Source organism: Leptonychotes weddellii, chromosome X (assembly GCF_054177405.1).
Source record: "Leptonychotes weddellii isolate Sample4059 chromosome X, ASM5417740v2, whole genome shotgun sequence".
NCBI classification, from domain to species: Eukaryota; Metazoa; Chordata; class Mammalia; order Carnivora; family Phocidae; genus Leptonychotes; species Leptonychotes weddellii.
In genome coordinates, this window is record NC_138385.1 from 85,865,324 (window position 1) to 85,882,456 (window position 17,133).

Genomic DNA, 17,133 nt, shown 5'->3' on the forward strand with positions numbered 1-17,133 from the left:
TTCATGGCATACAGAAGAGGAGCTAAGATGGTAGAGTAGTAGGAGGACCCTAGACTTGCCTTGTTCCTCAAACACAGCTAGATGAATATCAAATCATTCTGAATACCTAAGGAATCGATCTGATGACTGGCAGAACAAACTGCACAGCTAGAGGGAGAGAAAGGGCCACATTGTGGAAGGTAGGATGTGCAGAGATATGATTTGGGGCAGAAACAGGTCACTGGTGTTGTGGAGGGGAGGGAGCCCTGGTTGCAAAGAAAGATGAGAGAGAGAGACAGGAATGAACAGGGGATCACACAAGGAGAACACTTCCCCAAAGCCATTGACTGGGAAAATAAGAGGGGCTGATTTGCATGAGTTTTTGCAACCAGTGGGGCTCAAGGATTGGAGATTTAGAGGTCCCCAGCATGGCTGGTATAGATCCCTGCGGGCCCTGCAGTCCTCCTGTGAAGAAGGCAGGCAGGTAGCTTATGAGCAGATGGCATGATCTGAGGATTGCCTAAGACACACCGGGAGAGGCTGTTCCCTCTTCTTGGAGCACATCTCAGAGAGGTGGTATTGCCTCTCCAGGGACAAAAGAGCCCTGACATTTCCCTCCCTTCCCTCCTCCACCCCTCAGCATAGGCACAGAGACACTTGTTGAGGACAGCTAACCTGGACACTGATTGTTTAGCCTGCTTTGCTCCACATCGCACACTCCTGTACTCTAGTGCAACCACCCTTCTGGGTCAAAAATGCATCAGTCCCAGCATGGTGAGACTCTCTCCCAGAAGACCAGCACAGGCCCCTGCCATACCAGGTTCCTGAAGTTTGGAGTTTTACAATTCAGCTGGCCTGGCTGGAATAGAACCCAAAGTACACTGTGCTCCTCCAGGCAGGCAAGCAATCCAGACACAGATAGCGTGAAAGCAGTGATCTGAGAAACACCTAGGATGCATGAGGGGAAATTATTTGCTCTTCTGGGAAGGCTTCCCTGACAGCAGCAAGTGTGAACTCCCTTCTCTAGGGACAAAGAGCTAAAAATGAATCAGGCCAAAATGAAAAATGCAGTAACTAAGATTCAAAACCAACTGGATGTAATAAACACGAAGATGGATGAAGCAGAGGAACAAATAAATGATATAGAAGATAGAATTATGGAAAATAATAAAACTGAACAAGAGGGAAAGAAAAATCTTGGACCAGAAAACTAGACTTAGGGAACTCTGTGACTCCATTAAGTGTAATAATATTCATATCATAGGAGTCCCAGAAGAAGAAAGAGAAAAGAGAACAGAAGGTTTATTTGAGAAAATTATAGCTGAAATCTTCCCTAATCTGGGGAAGAAAGCAGACATCCGAATCCAGGAGGCACAGAGAACTCCCATTAAAATCAACAAAAGCAGACCAACACCAAGACATATTGTAGTTAATTGCCATTTATTTTGTATTGCAAAACATAGAGATAAAGAAAAAAATCCTAAAAGCAGCAAGACAAAAGAAGTACCTAACTTACAAGGGATGACCAATAAGGTTAGCAGCAGATCTGTCCACAGAAACAGCAGGGCAGAAGAGAGTTACATGATATATTCAACATGCTGAATGGGAAAAATCTGTGGCGAAGAATACTATATCCAGCAATGCTATCATTCAGAATAAAGGAGAGATAAAGAGTTTCCCAGACAAACAAAAGCTAAAGGAGTTCATGACCACTAAACCACCGCTGCAAGAAATATTAAAGGGAGCTCTCTGAGTGGGAAAGAAAGACCAAAAGCAACAAAGACTGGAAAGGAACAGAGAAAATCTCCAGAAACAAAGACAAACAAGTAATAAAATGGCACTAAATGTAAATGGACTAAATGCTCCAATCAGAAGACATAGAGTGTCAGAATGGATTAAAAAATAAGACCCATCTATATGCTGCCTACAAGAGATTTATTTTAAATCTAAAGACACCTGCAGATTGAAAGTGAAGGGATGGAGAAATATTTACCATACAAATGGACACCAAAAGAAAGCCAGAGTAGCAATACTTACATCAGACAGACTAGATTTTAAACCAAGTACTGTAACAAGAGACGCAGAACGGCACTATATAATAATAAAGGCGACTATCCAAAAGAAGATCGAACAATTGTAAATATTTATGTCCCCAACATGGGAGCATCCAAATATATAAAACAACTAATAAGAAACATAAAGGAACTCATTGATAATAGTAGTTGATAATTGATAATAATAGTAGGGAACTTTAACACCTCACTTACATCAATGGACAGATCATCTAAACAGAAAATCAACAAGAAAACAATGGCTTTGAATGACACACTGGACCAGATGGACCTAACAGATATATTCAGATATATTCAGAACATTTTATACTAAAGCAGCAGAATACACATTCCTTTCAAGTGCACATGAGGGCACCTGGGTGGCTCAGTTGGTTATGTGACTGCCTTCCGCTCAGGTCATGATCCTGGAGTCCCAGGATGGAGTCCCACATCAGGCTCCCTGCTCAGCGGGGAGTCTGCTTCTTCCTCTGACCCTCCCCCCTCTCATGCTCTATCTCATTCTCTCTCAAATAAATAAAATCTTTTAAAAAAATTGCACATGGACCATTCTCCAGAATAGATCACATACTAGGTCACAAATCAAGCCTCAACAAGTACAAAAGATTGAGATCGTACCGTGCATTATTTTCTGACAATGCTATGAAACTTGAAGTCAAACACAAGAAAAAATTTGGAAAAAAATTTTTGGAAAGCCCACAAATACATACAGGTTAAGGAACATCCTTAATGAATAGGTTAACCAGAAAATTAGAGAAATTAAAAAAAATACATGGAAACAAATGAAAATGAAAACATGACAGTCCAAAACCTTTGGGATGCAGCAAAAGTGGTCCTAAGAGGGAAGTATATAGCAATACAGGCCTACCTGAAATAAGCAACCTAACCTTATGCCTAAAGAAGCTAGAAAATAGATCTTAGAGATCTGCTGCATAGCATAGAGCCCATAGTTAACAATACTATGAAGGTAGATCTTAAGTTGTGTTATCGCAAATTAATTAGTTAACTAGTTAATTAAAGGATGGTAGGAAACTTTTGGAGGTGTTGGATAGGTTTGTGGCATAAATCCTGGTGATGATTTCATGAGTGTATACATATCTCTAAACTCATTGAGTTGTAGGCATTAAATATGCACAGCTTTTTATATGTCAATCATACCACAATAAAGTGGTTTAAAAAATACAGTTATTGGTTTGAGACATTGGCTTGGAGAAATTAAATGTGGGCTCACAGATGAGTATAGGCTCATTCATTCTACTGTGCCTCATCATGTGACTTGAATATGTTTTGTTCCTGGTGTTAATACTGGATTTATTTTATTTTTCATATTAAAGGTTAGAACTTTTCAAAGATACTCATCTTGTATATATTAATATGTGATTTATGTAAAAGAATGTGCACTTAAATACCATGAGGGAAGGGAGAATTAATTTGCATTTATCACACCTACAACAAATAGTTCAGGTTACTTTTGGATATACTGTATCATGTATTTGTTCAAGTATTTGATAATAAAACAACACATTGTATTTAACTGCCTTTTTAGAGAGGATAGAGAAGGGAGGAATTTAGCTATTCCTGGGAAAGGCTATATGAATAAAGATGTGAATATTTGTTAACACATAGAAGTATTTAAAGGTAAATGTGTGCTTTAAAGAGGAACACATCAGTTTTGGTATACATCTTAAATTCCTATATTATTCTTTACCTGTAAAGTAAAACATATGCATCAAAAAGCTCATTCATCAATAGAGCAAGATTATCTCTAACTGTTAACAGAGTCCAAGTCATGAAGAGAAATCTAAAAACATGAATTTTCTGTATTTCCATGTTATATGAAAAATTCTTACTTATAAAAAGGGATTAGATGTCAGATGAGAGCTAAAGTCAGTAATTTTATTCTTGGAGGAATCACTGTTGTATGCTAAGAAGATATGTTTTGAAAAAGCTTAGTTTCTGTGCTTCTATGGGCTTCCATTTTTTAAGGCTATTTTTCATGGAATTGAGCTGATACTATTTTACTACCTGATACTTTTTAGACATTCATGGGACAAATATTTCAAATGGGACATTATATCTTGAGAGGATAGATAGCTAAAAAAAGAGTATGCAATCCTCTCTCTTCTTTTCACAATAATCACAACTTGGCCTTTGATCTGACTTGAGACTCTATCCTTCTCTACAACACAGTAGAAGGAGGCTTATTCTGCTGGAATTAAGTAGGCCAAGATGTCATGTGATAGTAATAATCGCTTCTATCCCTCCTAATGTGGAGTTTTTAGATACCAACTATTTGGTAAAGACAGGTGTGTAATACATTTTCTAGATTTTTTCTCCATTTTTTCTGCCAGTTAACATACTATCTTTTTATTTAAAAGCTCTAAAAATTTCATGTCAGTGAACAGGAACAGAATATTTTACAGAAAAATTTCAAAGAGTTTTTTTTTTTGTAAAGATGTACCCCTAGTGATGAAGTGTTTGTGCCGGGAATGATAAGGGTAGTTTCCCTATTGTTCACACAGCAGGCTGTCATCTTTTTCTTCTTAATAGGGAAAGGTCTTATCCTCAGCAATGCTGCATGAGTTTCTCAGTTACTTGGCAACAATAATAAAAAAAGACACAAGCAGTAAAGGACCCATCATCAACATCATGACAGATAGTTGTGCCTCAGCTGGTTTTAATGGCCATATGGAGACATTAAATTCCTTGCTTTCAAGAATTAAACCCAATGCGTATGATCAAGTTGAGCCCTGATATGTGCAGCAATGTGAAACATTTTAGCTGTTGTATGTGAATTAATGTGTAGAAAAATGTGAATAAATATGAGGCATTCACTTGAATAAACAAGGCACCCCTGGAATGCACAAGACAGGCACAGATTTTTCTAATTTAAATATCGGAATATGTATATTTTGGCACATCCTTCTGATCACTGCCAGCTGATATTACAAAGCTACCTACTCAACATCATACTGTATGTATGATGATGTCTCTTGGTAAAGAATTAATAAATAGAAATAAATATTCAAGAAATGCTGCCATTAAAAAACAAATAGTAGAAACCAATCAGGAAAAAAAAAAAAACAATCAGGATGTGGAAGAAACCCAACATGGGATACAAACACTAACAAATGAAACTACCTCTAGTAAAATCAATAACATGACCATACTGAACATAAGGGGAAAAGAACTAACCTAAATAACTTCAGAAAACAATTACTTGACTGGGTGCAAAAAGACAAATACCAAAAGAATTATGCACAAATGCTGTTACATAGTCAGTAAATGTGTTTCTCATAGACGTATTGATAAGACATTCTGAAACTAATTTATGTGTATACTGGAATTGAACAAATAAGTAAATAAGTAATAAATAATAAAACTAAGATTTATTACTGTTGGAGAAAGAAATTACAAGTAAAGAAAGTGGGGAAATTAATATGATTCCTGTGGTGTTGACTTAGAATCTGAGGTATCAGTATAAACTCATTATACACACATACACACAGATAAAAATAGATATGTGTGTATACATGGGTTAGTATACAAATATTTCCCAGCCCTGTCTGCTGAGAGGGCCTGGAAGCAATGGCATTCCAGTAGAACTTAGCATACCTAGTGCCAACATCTTGGTTTCTAAGCATCATTCTTCTATAAAAGGAACCAGGGATCCATGTCTCTAAGAATTTTTAGGGCTGGGACAGGGAAAATCAAGCTGAGTTTGGAACATTTTGTGGAACCAGAAAAAAAAGAAAGTTCTCAAAAGATATGGGGAGGGGAGCATTACTGAAAGAATACAGCATTAGGAGAAGGAGCTCCTAATGGCCAAAGCTTTGAGCAACAAAATAAACAATGCTAGTATTGGGTTATAACCCAAAGAATAAAAACATATTCAGGAGTGTGTAAGAATATAAATAAATACTTGATTAAATATATAGATATAAGAGATATAACAGTTATTCCTTGTATTGGAATTGCCATTAATAACTGTAAAGAAGGGAAATAAAACACTATTAGGTAAGTACCACAGTAGTGATTATTGAATACTTGATCTACTAACGGGTGCTAGAATCAGTGGGTTTGTGGAGAGAGTATATTTGTATAAAGTATCTCCTCACTATACTTGTTAACTGCAGGAGAAATTATGGTAATTTGACAGTGGAAATGTCCATCAGATACCACCTTGGTCAGATGATCAAGGTCAATGTCACCAGTAACACTGAAATAGGTTGTGATATGTGATACTAAGATAGTCGTGATATGTGATACTGTGATATATTGTACTGAGAAAGACATGGCACCATTTCTACCATTTCTCTTTCCAAGGAAGTAATGCCTTAGTCTAATAATGAGAAGATATCAGATAGGCCCAAACTGATGGACGTTCAGCAAAATAACTGATCAGTATTCTTTGGGGCTGTCAGTGTCATGAAAAACAAGGAAAGACTGAGGAACTATTGCAGAATGTAGGACTCCAGGGAGAAATAACAACTAGAGGCAATGTGGGACACTGATTAGAATCCTTAAAAAAATAGTAATGGAAAAAATGGTGAAGTTTGAATGAGGTAGTTCATTTGGTTAATGCTATTAGGACAATGCTAATTCTGGTTCTGGCAGTTGTATCATGGTCATCTAAGATGTTAACATTGGAAGAGGCTGGGTGAGGGATGTACTGAAACTCTCTGTACTATGTTTGTGGCTTTTCTATAAGTCTAAAAGTTTGAAATGAAACATTTTTTTTAAAAATTGCCATTATAAAAAGAATTCAGGAGAACTTCCACTTGTATTGCTGTAAACAACTTTTAAAATGGGCAGAATATATAAAGTGACTGGAAAACAGTGCAAAATTTTGATCCCTGAAAGTAGGAAAATGAGTGAGGTAGGTTCCCCGAATCACCCTGTATTTCTTTTCTTTCTTTTTTTTTTTTTTAAAGATTTTATTTATTTATTTGACAGAGAAAGACACAGTGAGAGAGGGAACACAAACGGGGAGTGGGAGAGGGAGAAGCAGACTCCCTGCCGAGCAGGGAGCCTGATGTGGGACTCGATCCCGGGACTCCAGGATCATGACCTGAGCCGAAGGCAGTCGCTTAACCAACTGAGCCACCCAGGCGCCCCATCACCCTGTATTTCTGCTCGGAGGCAATGTCTAGACTGTGGTGCCAGGAAGATAAGCCAAAACAGAGCACAGTGGCTTAATTAAACTGAGGACAGAGTAATCAGGGTTTGAGCATAGTAAGGCTGCTGAAATTTTCAGGGCAAGTTGTTGCAGAGAACAGAGCTGGGTTAATGCTCCAGAAATCTATAGAAGAGTCCCCTTGGGTCTTTCACTGAACACTAAGCTGCTCATATGAAGGGCAGGACTCTGTGAGGCTGGGCAAAGAACAACTACCAGGGGAATTTAAAAAATACTAGAGAGCAGTGAGCTGAACAACTAACAATTGGAAGACAAACATGGCTGGAAGACTTTTAAATATTGAATAGTCAGAAGGGAGAGTCCTCTTTGAACACCCAAAGTAATTCAGTAATCTTAGACAAGTCTAAGCTGTAGAAATAGGGCTAACGTAGTTCAAGAATAATGGCTACCATATGATACATGTCTTTCTCTGATTGACTTATTTCACTCAGCATAGACATGTATCATATGACCTCACTGATATGAGAAATTCTTAGTCTTAGGAAACAAACTGAGGGTTGCTGGAGTGGTGGGGGGTGGAAGGGATAGGGTGGCTGGGTGATAAACACTGGGGAGGGTATGTGCTATGGTGAGTGCTGTGAATTGTGTAAGACTGTTGAATCACAGACCTGTACCTCTGAAACAAATAATACATTATATGTTAAAAAAGAAGAAGAAGAAGAAGAAGAAGAAGAAGATAGCAGGAGGGGAAGAATGAAGGGGGGGAATTGGAGGGGGAGATGAACCATGAGAGACTATGGACTCTGAGAAACAAACTGAGGGTTCTAGAGGGGAGGGGGTGGGGGGATGGGTTAGCCTGGTGATGGCTATTAAGGAGGGCACGTTCTGCATGGAGCACTGGGTGTTATACGCAAACAATGAATCATGGAACACTACATCAAAAACTAATGATGTAATGTATGGTGATTAACATAGCATAATAAAAAAAATCACTAGCAAAAAAAAAAGAAAGAATAATGGCTACCATAGACTATTCTAACAAAACTTGAAGATAGGCCTCAAAAAGAACAATATGATGGATAAATGAATTTACTTCTTGCCTGAACTTTTATTAAGGAAAATAACAAAATCTAGACCTTCAGAATTTAGCATTCATAATGCCCAAGATACAATAAAAAACTAGGTATGTGAGGAAGCAGGCAAATATGATCCATAATGGGGAAAATGTAACTTGTAATCAGGAGAAAAATCAGAGATCAATAAAATAGCAGACAAGGACTTTAAAACACCTATTGTAAATGTGTTGAAGGATTTAAAGGAAAACACAAATATATTTAGGGAAGGATTAAATATTTCAACAGAGAAATTGAAACTAAAAGAAGAAACAAAATCATTCCATAGATTCAAAATAATTCTTATTAAAATTAAAGCTGATTTTTATAAAAATCAACAAGCTGATTCTAAAATTTATATGGAAAGTAAAAGGAAATATGTTAGCCAATAAATCTTGAAAAAGGAAAACAAAGTTATTTTACTTACACTGTTTGGCTTCAATATGTATGATAAAGATCCAGTAGGGAAGTCTGTGATTGTCCTAAAGACGGGCAAATAGATTAGTGAAACAGAATGGAAAATCCAGAACTAGAATCACATTTGTATGATCAATTAGTGTTCAACCAAAGTAGCAAATAAATTTAATGGGGAAATGAAAATCTTTTCATCAAATGGTGTTGGAACAACTGGGTGAACATTAACCTTGGCCACTACCTAACTCAATACAAAAAATTAATTTGTGTTGGATCATAAACCTAAAACTTATAGGTAAAATTAAAGTTTCTATGAAATAAGTCAGTCAGAGAAAGAAAATACCATATGATTTCACTCATATGTGTAATTTAAGAAACAAAACAAAGAGCAAAGGGGAAAAAAAAAAGACAGAGGCAAACCAAGAAACAGACTGTTAACTATAGAGAATAAACTGATAGTTACCAGAGGGGAGGTGGGTGGGAGGATGGGTTGAATAGACGATGGGATTAAGGAGTGTACTGTGATGAGCACAGGATGATGTATGGAAATGTTAAATCACCGTATTGCCTTTATCATACATATTGAAGCCAAACAGTGTAAGTAAAATAACTTTGTTTTCCTTTTTCAAGATTTATTGGCTAACATATTTCCTTTTACTTTCCATATAAATTTTATGTAATGAAACTAATATAACACTGTATGTTAACTAACTGGAATTAAAATTAAAACTTTTTAAAAAAGTTTCTAGAAGACAACATAGAAGAATATCTTCATGAGCTGGAAGTAGCCGAAGAATGTTTAGACAAAAGTCAGAAAATACTAACAATAAAAGAAAAAAAATGATAAAAAGTATTCAACAAAATAAAAAAATCTGCTAAACAAAAGATATCATTAAGAAAATTAATGCATAAGCAAGCCAGCAACTTACATAAGTTATGGACAACATATATATCTGACAAAGGAATTATATCCAGAATATGTAAACAACTTCAACAACTCAATAATAAAAACAACTAATAAAAATGGGCAAAAAACTTGTATAGGCACTTAACAAAGGAAGATAATTAAATGGCCAATATAAGCCCTTGAAAAAGTATTGAAGCACATCAGGAACATTGAAATTAAAACCACAATAAGACAAGACCATCTACCCACTAGAATGGCTAAAAATAAAAGGGTCAATGCCATAAAATGTTAGTGAAGATGTGAAGTACCCCAAAACACGTGTTCATTGTTTGTTTGAGTGCAAAATAGTGCAACCACTTTGGAAATTGTTCTAGTAGTCTTTCATAAAAATTAAACATACACCTCCCTTATGGCCCAGAAATTCCACTTCTAAAAATTTGCCCAAGAGAAATGTGAACATATCTACAAAAAAAATACTTGTATATGAATGTTCATAGTATATCTATTCCGTTATGAAACTGAAAACAACCCAAATGACTCTCTCTTCATAAATTTGCATACAAATTGTGGAATACTTACACTTATACTACTCAATAAAGAAATATTACTTACAAGGAAAGAAAAAAACCTCTTTTACATGCTACAGCATGGACAAAACTCAGAAACATGCTAAGTGAAAAGAGTCAGATACAAAAGAGAACATACTGTATGGTTCCACTTACATGAAATTTTTGAAGGGTCACATTTGCTTCTAGTCACAATTAGTAGCAAGGACTTTATTTACCCTCCTGCCAGAAACAACAATAAGAACAACAAAAACAAAAGAGATGAAAATGAAGAATGATCACTGAGGTTTGAGAAACAAGAAATGAGCCCTATGATTGCCCCAGCTTACCACCTTAAGAGAATTTCCAGGCCTTAGTGCAAGCTGTGGAAACTCAGGGAGAGGTTGCCACTTCCCTGAGTTGAAGAGGTGGAGTTTGGAATTAGGGGAGGCCAAAGTGTCTAGAATCCACAATACAAAGTACCAGGGAGATGAGAGCCACATAAGTTCCAGAGCTCACACAGGACTCGCAGTATTTCCTGTTCCCATCAGTCAGAGTGGGAAACCGCAGAATTCATAGGCTATCAATAGAGTACTCAGAAGTGTTTTGCCTCAATAGTGAGGCAAATGCTGACTGCTACTTTGGTCCTAACTAAAAAAGTTTACAAGCAGGACCCAAAAGAATCATAGAAGGGTTTTCTAGCACCTAGATTTCCTATTGGTACTTAGTGATCCCCAGAGTTGTTTGAGTTTCAGGGCCCTGAGAGGGATGAAGGGGTGCTGAGTGGGTGGGAAGTGGGCTTACAGCCCCCTTTTCACGCACATTTTTCTGCCTTCAAATCATGGATTGGATTTCTGGGAAAGGCTTAAATTGGAATAAGTGGTCCTATGTCTAAAAAATTTACAACCACTGTATAACAGTTTGGATACAGATTATATCATGGAATCCTTGTCTTCAAGGATCTGTGCTCTCTGGACTTCATGGTCCCTTTCATGTACTCTGGTCATTGCACCCTCCCCAAGTCCTCCTGATGTTCCTCACTAGATGAGGGTGCTCTGTCTGGACCCATTCCCTGCCACCTGATCATTCTGATCAAATCCTTCTTCCTCAAAGTAAAGGGAAAAAGCTTATTGACATTTCAAAATTTTAAAGCATGCCCAGAGGAATTCTGGTACTCAGGGCATCACTGAAGAAATCCTGCTTTCTATGGATGAGAGATTAAGTTAATTTCCTGCTCAACCTACTTAGAAAAAGGGGAAATTAAAATAACTGTGAGACAATATATTTTTACCAAAAAGTTTGACCAAAATTTAAAAAGTTGATAAAATTAATGCCTGAGAGTATAAATTATTTACATGCATTAAAGGTGAGAAAATGAATCATCACAGCTTTATTAGAACAGAATTTCAGCAATATTTATAAAAATTTATAATCATCACATTTTCCCACTTTAATCCAGTTTACACCGTGCTGTGTCTTTCCTTTAAGAAAACATGTATATTTGCCCAAGAATTAATGCTCAGTGACTTTAATATCATTTCTAGTAATCATAGCAATGTATGGGAAACAATTTATGTGTCCATCAGGAGTAAAATGGTTAAGTTAAATACGGCACATATGCAGTTTAGAATACTTAGAGGAAGTTAAAAGAGTGAGGTGGACCTATATCTGATCTCATGGAAAGATCCTGCATTCATTTCCATCAGTGACAAGGGCAAGAGGCAAAACAATATATACACTGTTATTATGTATATTATGTTATTATATATATTATGTATTATATTATATTATGTATATATTATTATGTATTATTATGTTATTATGTATGTTTAAAACTCACAGTGTATTTTATAGCACATCTATACACGGAAAAGTCTAGAATAAATTTTAAAATAACACACGGATTTTTAATTGTGGTTACTTCTGAAAAGAGGGATGAATTTTGGAGGGATGTAGTAAGGAAGAGGAATTGTTATTTATCCATATGGTTAGACTTTGGGGGCAATGGGAGTATTGCACTATTACCTAACGCCAAAATTTTCCTAAGAGGAGAATATAGAGATGAGAGTAAGTGGAAGAATGTTGACTTTTCTTTTCTTATCGAGGATAGCCCAACTGCCATGGAACCATTTTCCACCTACTAGAAGGACTCCTGGGTTTTTAGGAATTCTGTCTATGTACATGTTTGCTTACAAAGTGATTTCCATGAACTTTTTCTCATCTACTACTTAATGGAGGAAGCTTGGGTTTTGACCAACAAGGTAAAGTCACTTATTGTTGAATGTGGTCAGTGACCAATTCAAATAATTCAGCCCATTAAAACTCTACTGCAAATATCAGGATGGTTTCTAAAATCTCCTCTCTAACTTCAGTGTTATATCCCAAGAAACACTAGGTTCTGTGCCAAATCAGACTCTAGTCACCAGCAGGTTTGAAAATACTTTGAGAATGTGATGGAGGCACCTAGGGGAGGTGAGGAGGTGTATAAACCTCACTGTCAGAACTACACAGAAGGGCAATTGCTGTCAGAAGGGGGCCAAGGGGAGGGAGGGGGGCTGCAGGGAGTTGCAATGCTCTAAGTCAGGGGAGGGCGGGGGATAGTGGCTCTCTGTGCCACCAGGAGCAGGGGCAGCCTCCAGAGGAGGACACACAGGAGAGCTGGCCAATGGGCCAGGTCCCAGTTTGGTCATGAGGGTCACTAGGAAAGTCCCAGGGGAGGGAGCTGTCATGCAGGAAAGTGCCAGGACTGCACACAAGTGCTGGGACCAGGGCAGCACCAGCTCTCAAGGGACCCTGGGGCGAGGGGCAGGAGGATCCTAGGAAAATGAACCCATGGACAATCCCCAACTTGTCCTTGATTTTCATTTACACCTTCCTTCTTTAGGCCTGCATTTAGTACTTCAGCCACAGGGTCCTTCTTTCATTGCCTGAGAGCTATCATGGAATAGTGAGAAGAGAAAGTAATTAAGAGACATGAGTTTGATGTCATGCTGGGAGGAGTGAAACTGTGGGCTCCATCGGAATAAGACCATAGCTTCAGTCCCAGCCCCGTCATTCATTGTGTGAACTCAACACATTACCAAGCCCTGTCTTCTAGGACTGTTGGAATGTGTACAATGTATGTGAAGCGCATGGCACAGTGAGTAGTGTGCACTGAAACTTTAAAGAATGGCAATTATTGCTATGACTTTTTTGACCCCAGATACTACCAAACTTCCGTTGAAATTTTTGGTTTTTATTTTGTTGTGTTGTTTTAGTCTAGGAGATGTCTGACAATATTCAATGCTGTAGGATACTGTACACCAAGTCAGCCAAAAATTGTGCTTATCAAGAAAAAATACCTTAGTAAATCATCCCACTTAGAGCATATATTATTTAATTTGGATGTTGGGAATCTTCCCCATCTGGATGCAACTCAAAGCTCCTAAAATGTGTGTCAAGAACCAACTCCTTCCCTCCTTCCCAGTTGCCCTTTGATCCAAATCACCCCTATTTTCATTCATTTAACCCCTACCAAAATCAAACCCTCCCTTATAGTTTGCTAACTTTTACCCAACATAACCTCCTTAAATGCCCTTTGAATGGAGCAGGCTCTGTTTCTCCCAGCCCAGGGCAAAGAGTGAAGCACAATGGGTTTTTGGCATTTAGCCTGAAGGAAGTATTACCCTTATTTATCAGAAACTCTGTGGTGATAATATGGATAAAATACCTAGTTTGTTTGCGCTCTGTTCACTTGCATTGGGACGAGAGCACGGGGCACCGGCAATCCCTCCCCAGGTAAAGATTAGCATCTGGTTTATCCATGATCCCGAAGTGGCTGCTAAAAGCAGTTCTCCATTGAAGCTTAGTTTCTCAACTCTGTGATGCACCACCCAAGGGTCTGGCCCTTGTTCACCACCCTCATACCCTCCTGTGACCCACCACCCATCTTAACTTAAAGTTACCTCCCATAGAAGGATTTGAAGTTTCCCAGGGCCCCAAATTGCCTTGCCTCAGGACATTTACACTTGACTGCCTTCATCTGGATCTCCACCTCCTCTCCCACCTAATCCTTCTTTTCACTTTTTTTTTTTTTTGTCTTAGAGTGAATCTCACCATCTTCCTTTTTTGGGTGGTGCCTCGGTCTTCTTTTTCTTACCATCCCCCATACTACCGTGGAGCGTTCCAAACAGAATATGCTCAATTGATGTTTGAGGAATAATAATAAAAAAAAAGGCTAGTAAGCAAATTATTATGATTTATTTTCTCCTACATTCTTGAATAAATGAAGCAAGTTCAGGTATATAACCTTTATTTTACAGAACAGCAGAAGACAAGGAATAAGGAAAAACCAAAAATCTTTTACTTTTTTTCTCTATTTTTTAATCCCAGCATTTTGTTGCTAACTTCTTTCACATTTCTAAGGAAATAGCTATTCCAATGCTATGCTTTCTTGTTCCAGATCACTAAATAAGATGGAAAGTCACCCAGTTTGTTTGATAAAATAGCACAACTCTTACTCTTAAATCTCATAAATAGCATTAAATATGTAATTAATATCATTCATACACTTATATTGTGAAGCTAATTAAACTTTTTTAAAAAGAAACATTTGAAAACTTTGAACAACAAAAGATAAATTTATAAGTTATTCATGTAGAACATATGATATGCACTATGTTCCCTCTAGCACCACCTAAGCCTCATACTACTTCAAACACAAAGTGAGGAAAGTGCTTCAGGTTTCACTACAGGTGGGAGAAGCTGCCAAAATTGTCCCTGGGGCGCACATTGGCCAGGGCACCAGTACCAAGCAGAGCTGCAAATCTGGCTCCACCTCGCTCTTCCTCATCTCGCAAAGCCTCTTCATACCAGGATGGGAAGGCACTGGGGACCGTATCGTGGATCTTGGCCAAGAACTCAAGGACTTTCATCTTGCTGGTCTCAGCGTGGGCTCTCGGACCCCACAGGAATTCATAGCATGGAGGATCACTGTTGGCCACCTGCTGGTACTGCAGGTACCTTTCCTGCACCAAATCTTGGGTGATGAGCTTCTTGGGATCCCCATACATGAAGTGCTTCCTTTCAGCATATATCCCCATCACATTAAGTACTTCCCAGATATCCTCTTCAGTGGCCCGGTTGCCCTTCATGAAGATCACACAGAGGATAGTCATCAAGAGGCCTGTCTTGGGCATGATCTCTTCACCTCTCAGCCTGTCATCATAGGTGCGCTGAAATTTGCTGACAAGGGCATAGCAGTGCCTGGTAGGGTCGACTTCCTTCAGATCAATGCCAAAGGCCAGCACCATTAGCTCAGAGGCTTTCCTGAGGATCTCATGGAAGTGCTCCTTGTGCTTTTTGATGACATACTTCATCATGTCTTCCTTTGTTATGGGCTCCCTCATGTTATACTTGCGCAGCAGGAATTGCACCAATAGAATTGCCTTGTCATCTAGAGGGGTTCTGCGGTAACGATCAGTGCTGGGCTGTGCCTGAGAGGTACTTGGTCTTTCCTCATCTTGGCTCTTGGCACCTTCATCAGATCTTGTGTGTGAAACCCCTGCAGAAGTAGTGGTAGTGGATGGGGCTCTACGGGACCCCTGGGATTTTCTACCTGACCCAGCAGCTGAAGAACTCTGGCCATTACCACCAAAAGGAGGAAGGGGGGAAGATGGGGGCTGTTCTTCAGCTGCTGCAGTGGCCTGAGCATCCTGGACACCCTGAGCCTCACTCCGGGCCTGACGGCGTTTCTCACGGGCACGAAGCTTACTCTTCTGCCCCCGAGGCATGATGACACTGGTTAGAGATAGTAGGCAGTAGTGTGGGCAGGAGAGCAGGCAATGAGGGCACCTGGAGGAGGGAGAATGAGATAGTGTGTGCACCTTCAGCAGGGACATTCCACCTTGTCTTTAACCAGAGCCGCTTTTACGGGCTTCCATGAGAGCACTGCTCTAGGACCCCACAGGGCTTCTTTTCTAATCAGTCTGTCCCCTGAGCACCTTGCAGAAGTTAGAGTGTGCCTTAGGCTGCAGCTTCCAGCCCTGTCTGGGTCAACTTGGGGCTGAGAGCAAGGCCTGGCAAGTTACCGGCTCTGTGTGGTTCCCTCTGTTCTGAGGTGGAGAATTCTCTCAGTTCACATTTACCATCAGCCTGTCAACTGTTGGCAAGGCCCACCCCCCCCCGCCCCCCGCCCCCGCAGCTCTGAAGCTAAACTCCTTACACCAATGACCTTACCGCCCTGAGATTCTTGCAAAGCAAATGAGGAAGAGCCTTAGATGGCCACTTCTGCAGCAGCCTTCCAGAGCTGACCATAGGAGCAGGGTTTTATGGGATCCCCATGGTCCTGGATGATTAGGGTTTTCAGTGCTCACTCATGTGCCCGCTCCGGTTAGACCAAGACCCCCACCTCCCAGAGTTTGACAGCCCTGCCCGGGGCCTCCCAGGGTAGACTGCAGGGGTAGGGGGTTGTGCGGGGTTGAGAATACCCTCAGTCCTCACTCAGGGTCTTCTCCGTGACTCCGAAAAAAGCCTGGGATGTTTCACTCTGTTGATCTGAGTCCACCAGCCTCAGATCAAAGTCTTCATTCTCTGAGACCCTCAGAGGGAATTGAGGGGGCGTTGGGCCTAACAGCCAAGCCTCGGGCCTCTTAGCGCGGGGACGGATCAGGGCAGAATTCCGTGAGGTTTCCTTTGTTCTGGGGGGGCATGTTCCCACAGTTCTAAGTAAGGATCCTCACCTTGACTCTCAGCATTGCCTCTCTCTTCTGCAGACCTGAGGCTGCCCTCCTCAGACCTGAGACCCTGGAGGTGGAAGTCAGTCAGTACCTCATGCTGACAGCTCTGCTCTGTGCTTCCCAGCAGTGAAAGCAGGGGTGCGGCTGTGTATGGGTTTCTCTGTTCTTGGGGTGTGTTGTCCTTTCTGTCCTCAGGGTGGAGGCAGGGAGTCCTGACTCTTGGCTGGTTCTTTAAAGGCTCCCTGGGGAATACC

General features: G+C 39.6%; 1 protein-coding gene across 1 annotated transcript; it reads right to left on the reverse strand.

Moving 5' to 3' along the window:
• Nucleotides 1-14,890: 14,890 nt before the first annotated feature.
• Nucleotides 14,891-15,947, reverse strand: LOC102726239 (melanoma-associated antigen B18-like). Its single transcript, XM_006727733.2, has one exon. The coding sequence runs from the start codon at nt 15,932-15,934 to the stop codon at nt 14,891-14,893; it is 1,044 nt and encodes a 347-aa protein (XP_006727796.1). The 5' UTR covers nt 15,935-15,947.
• Between the last annotated feature and the right edge of the window lie 1,186 nt (nt 15,948-17,133).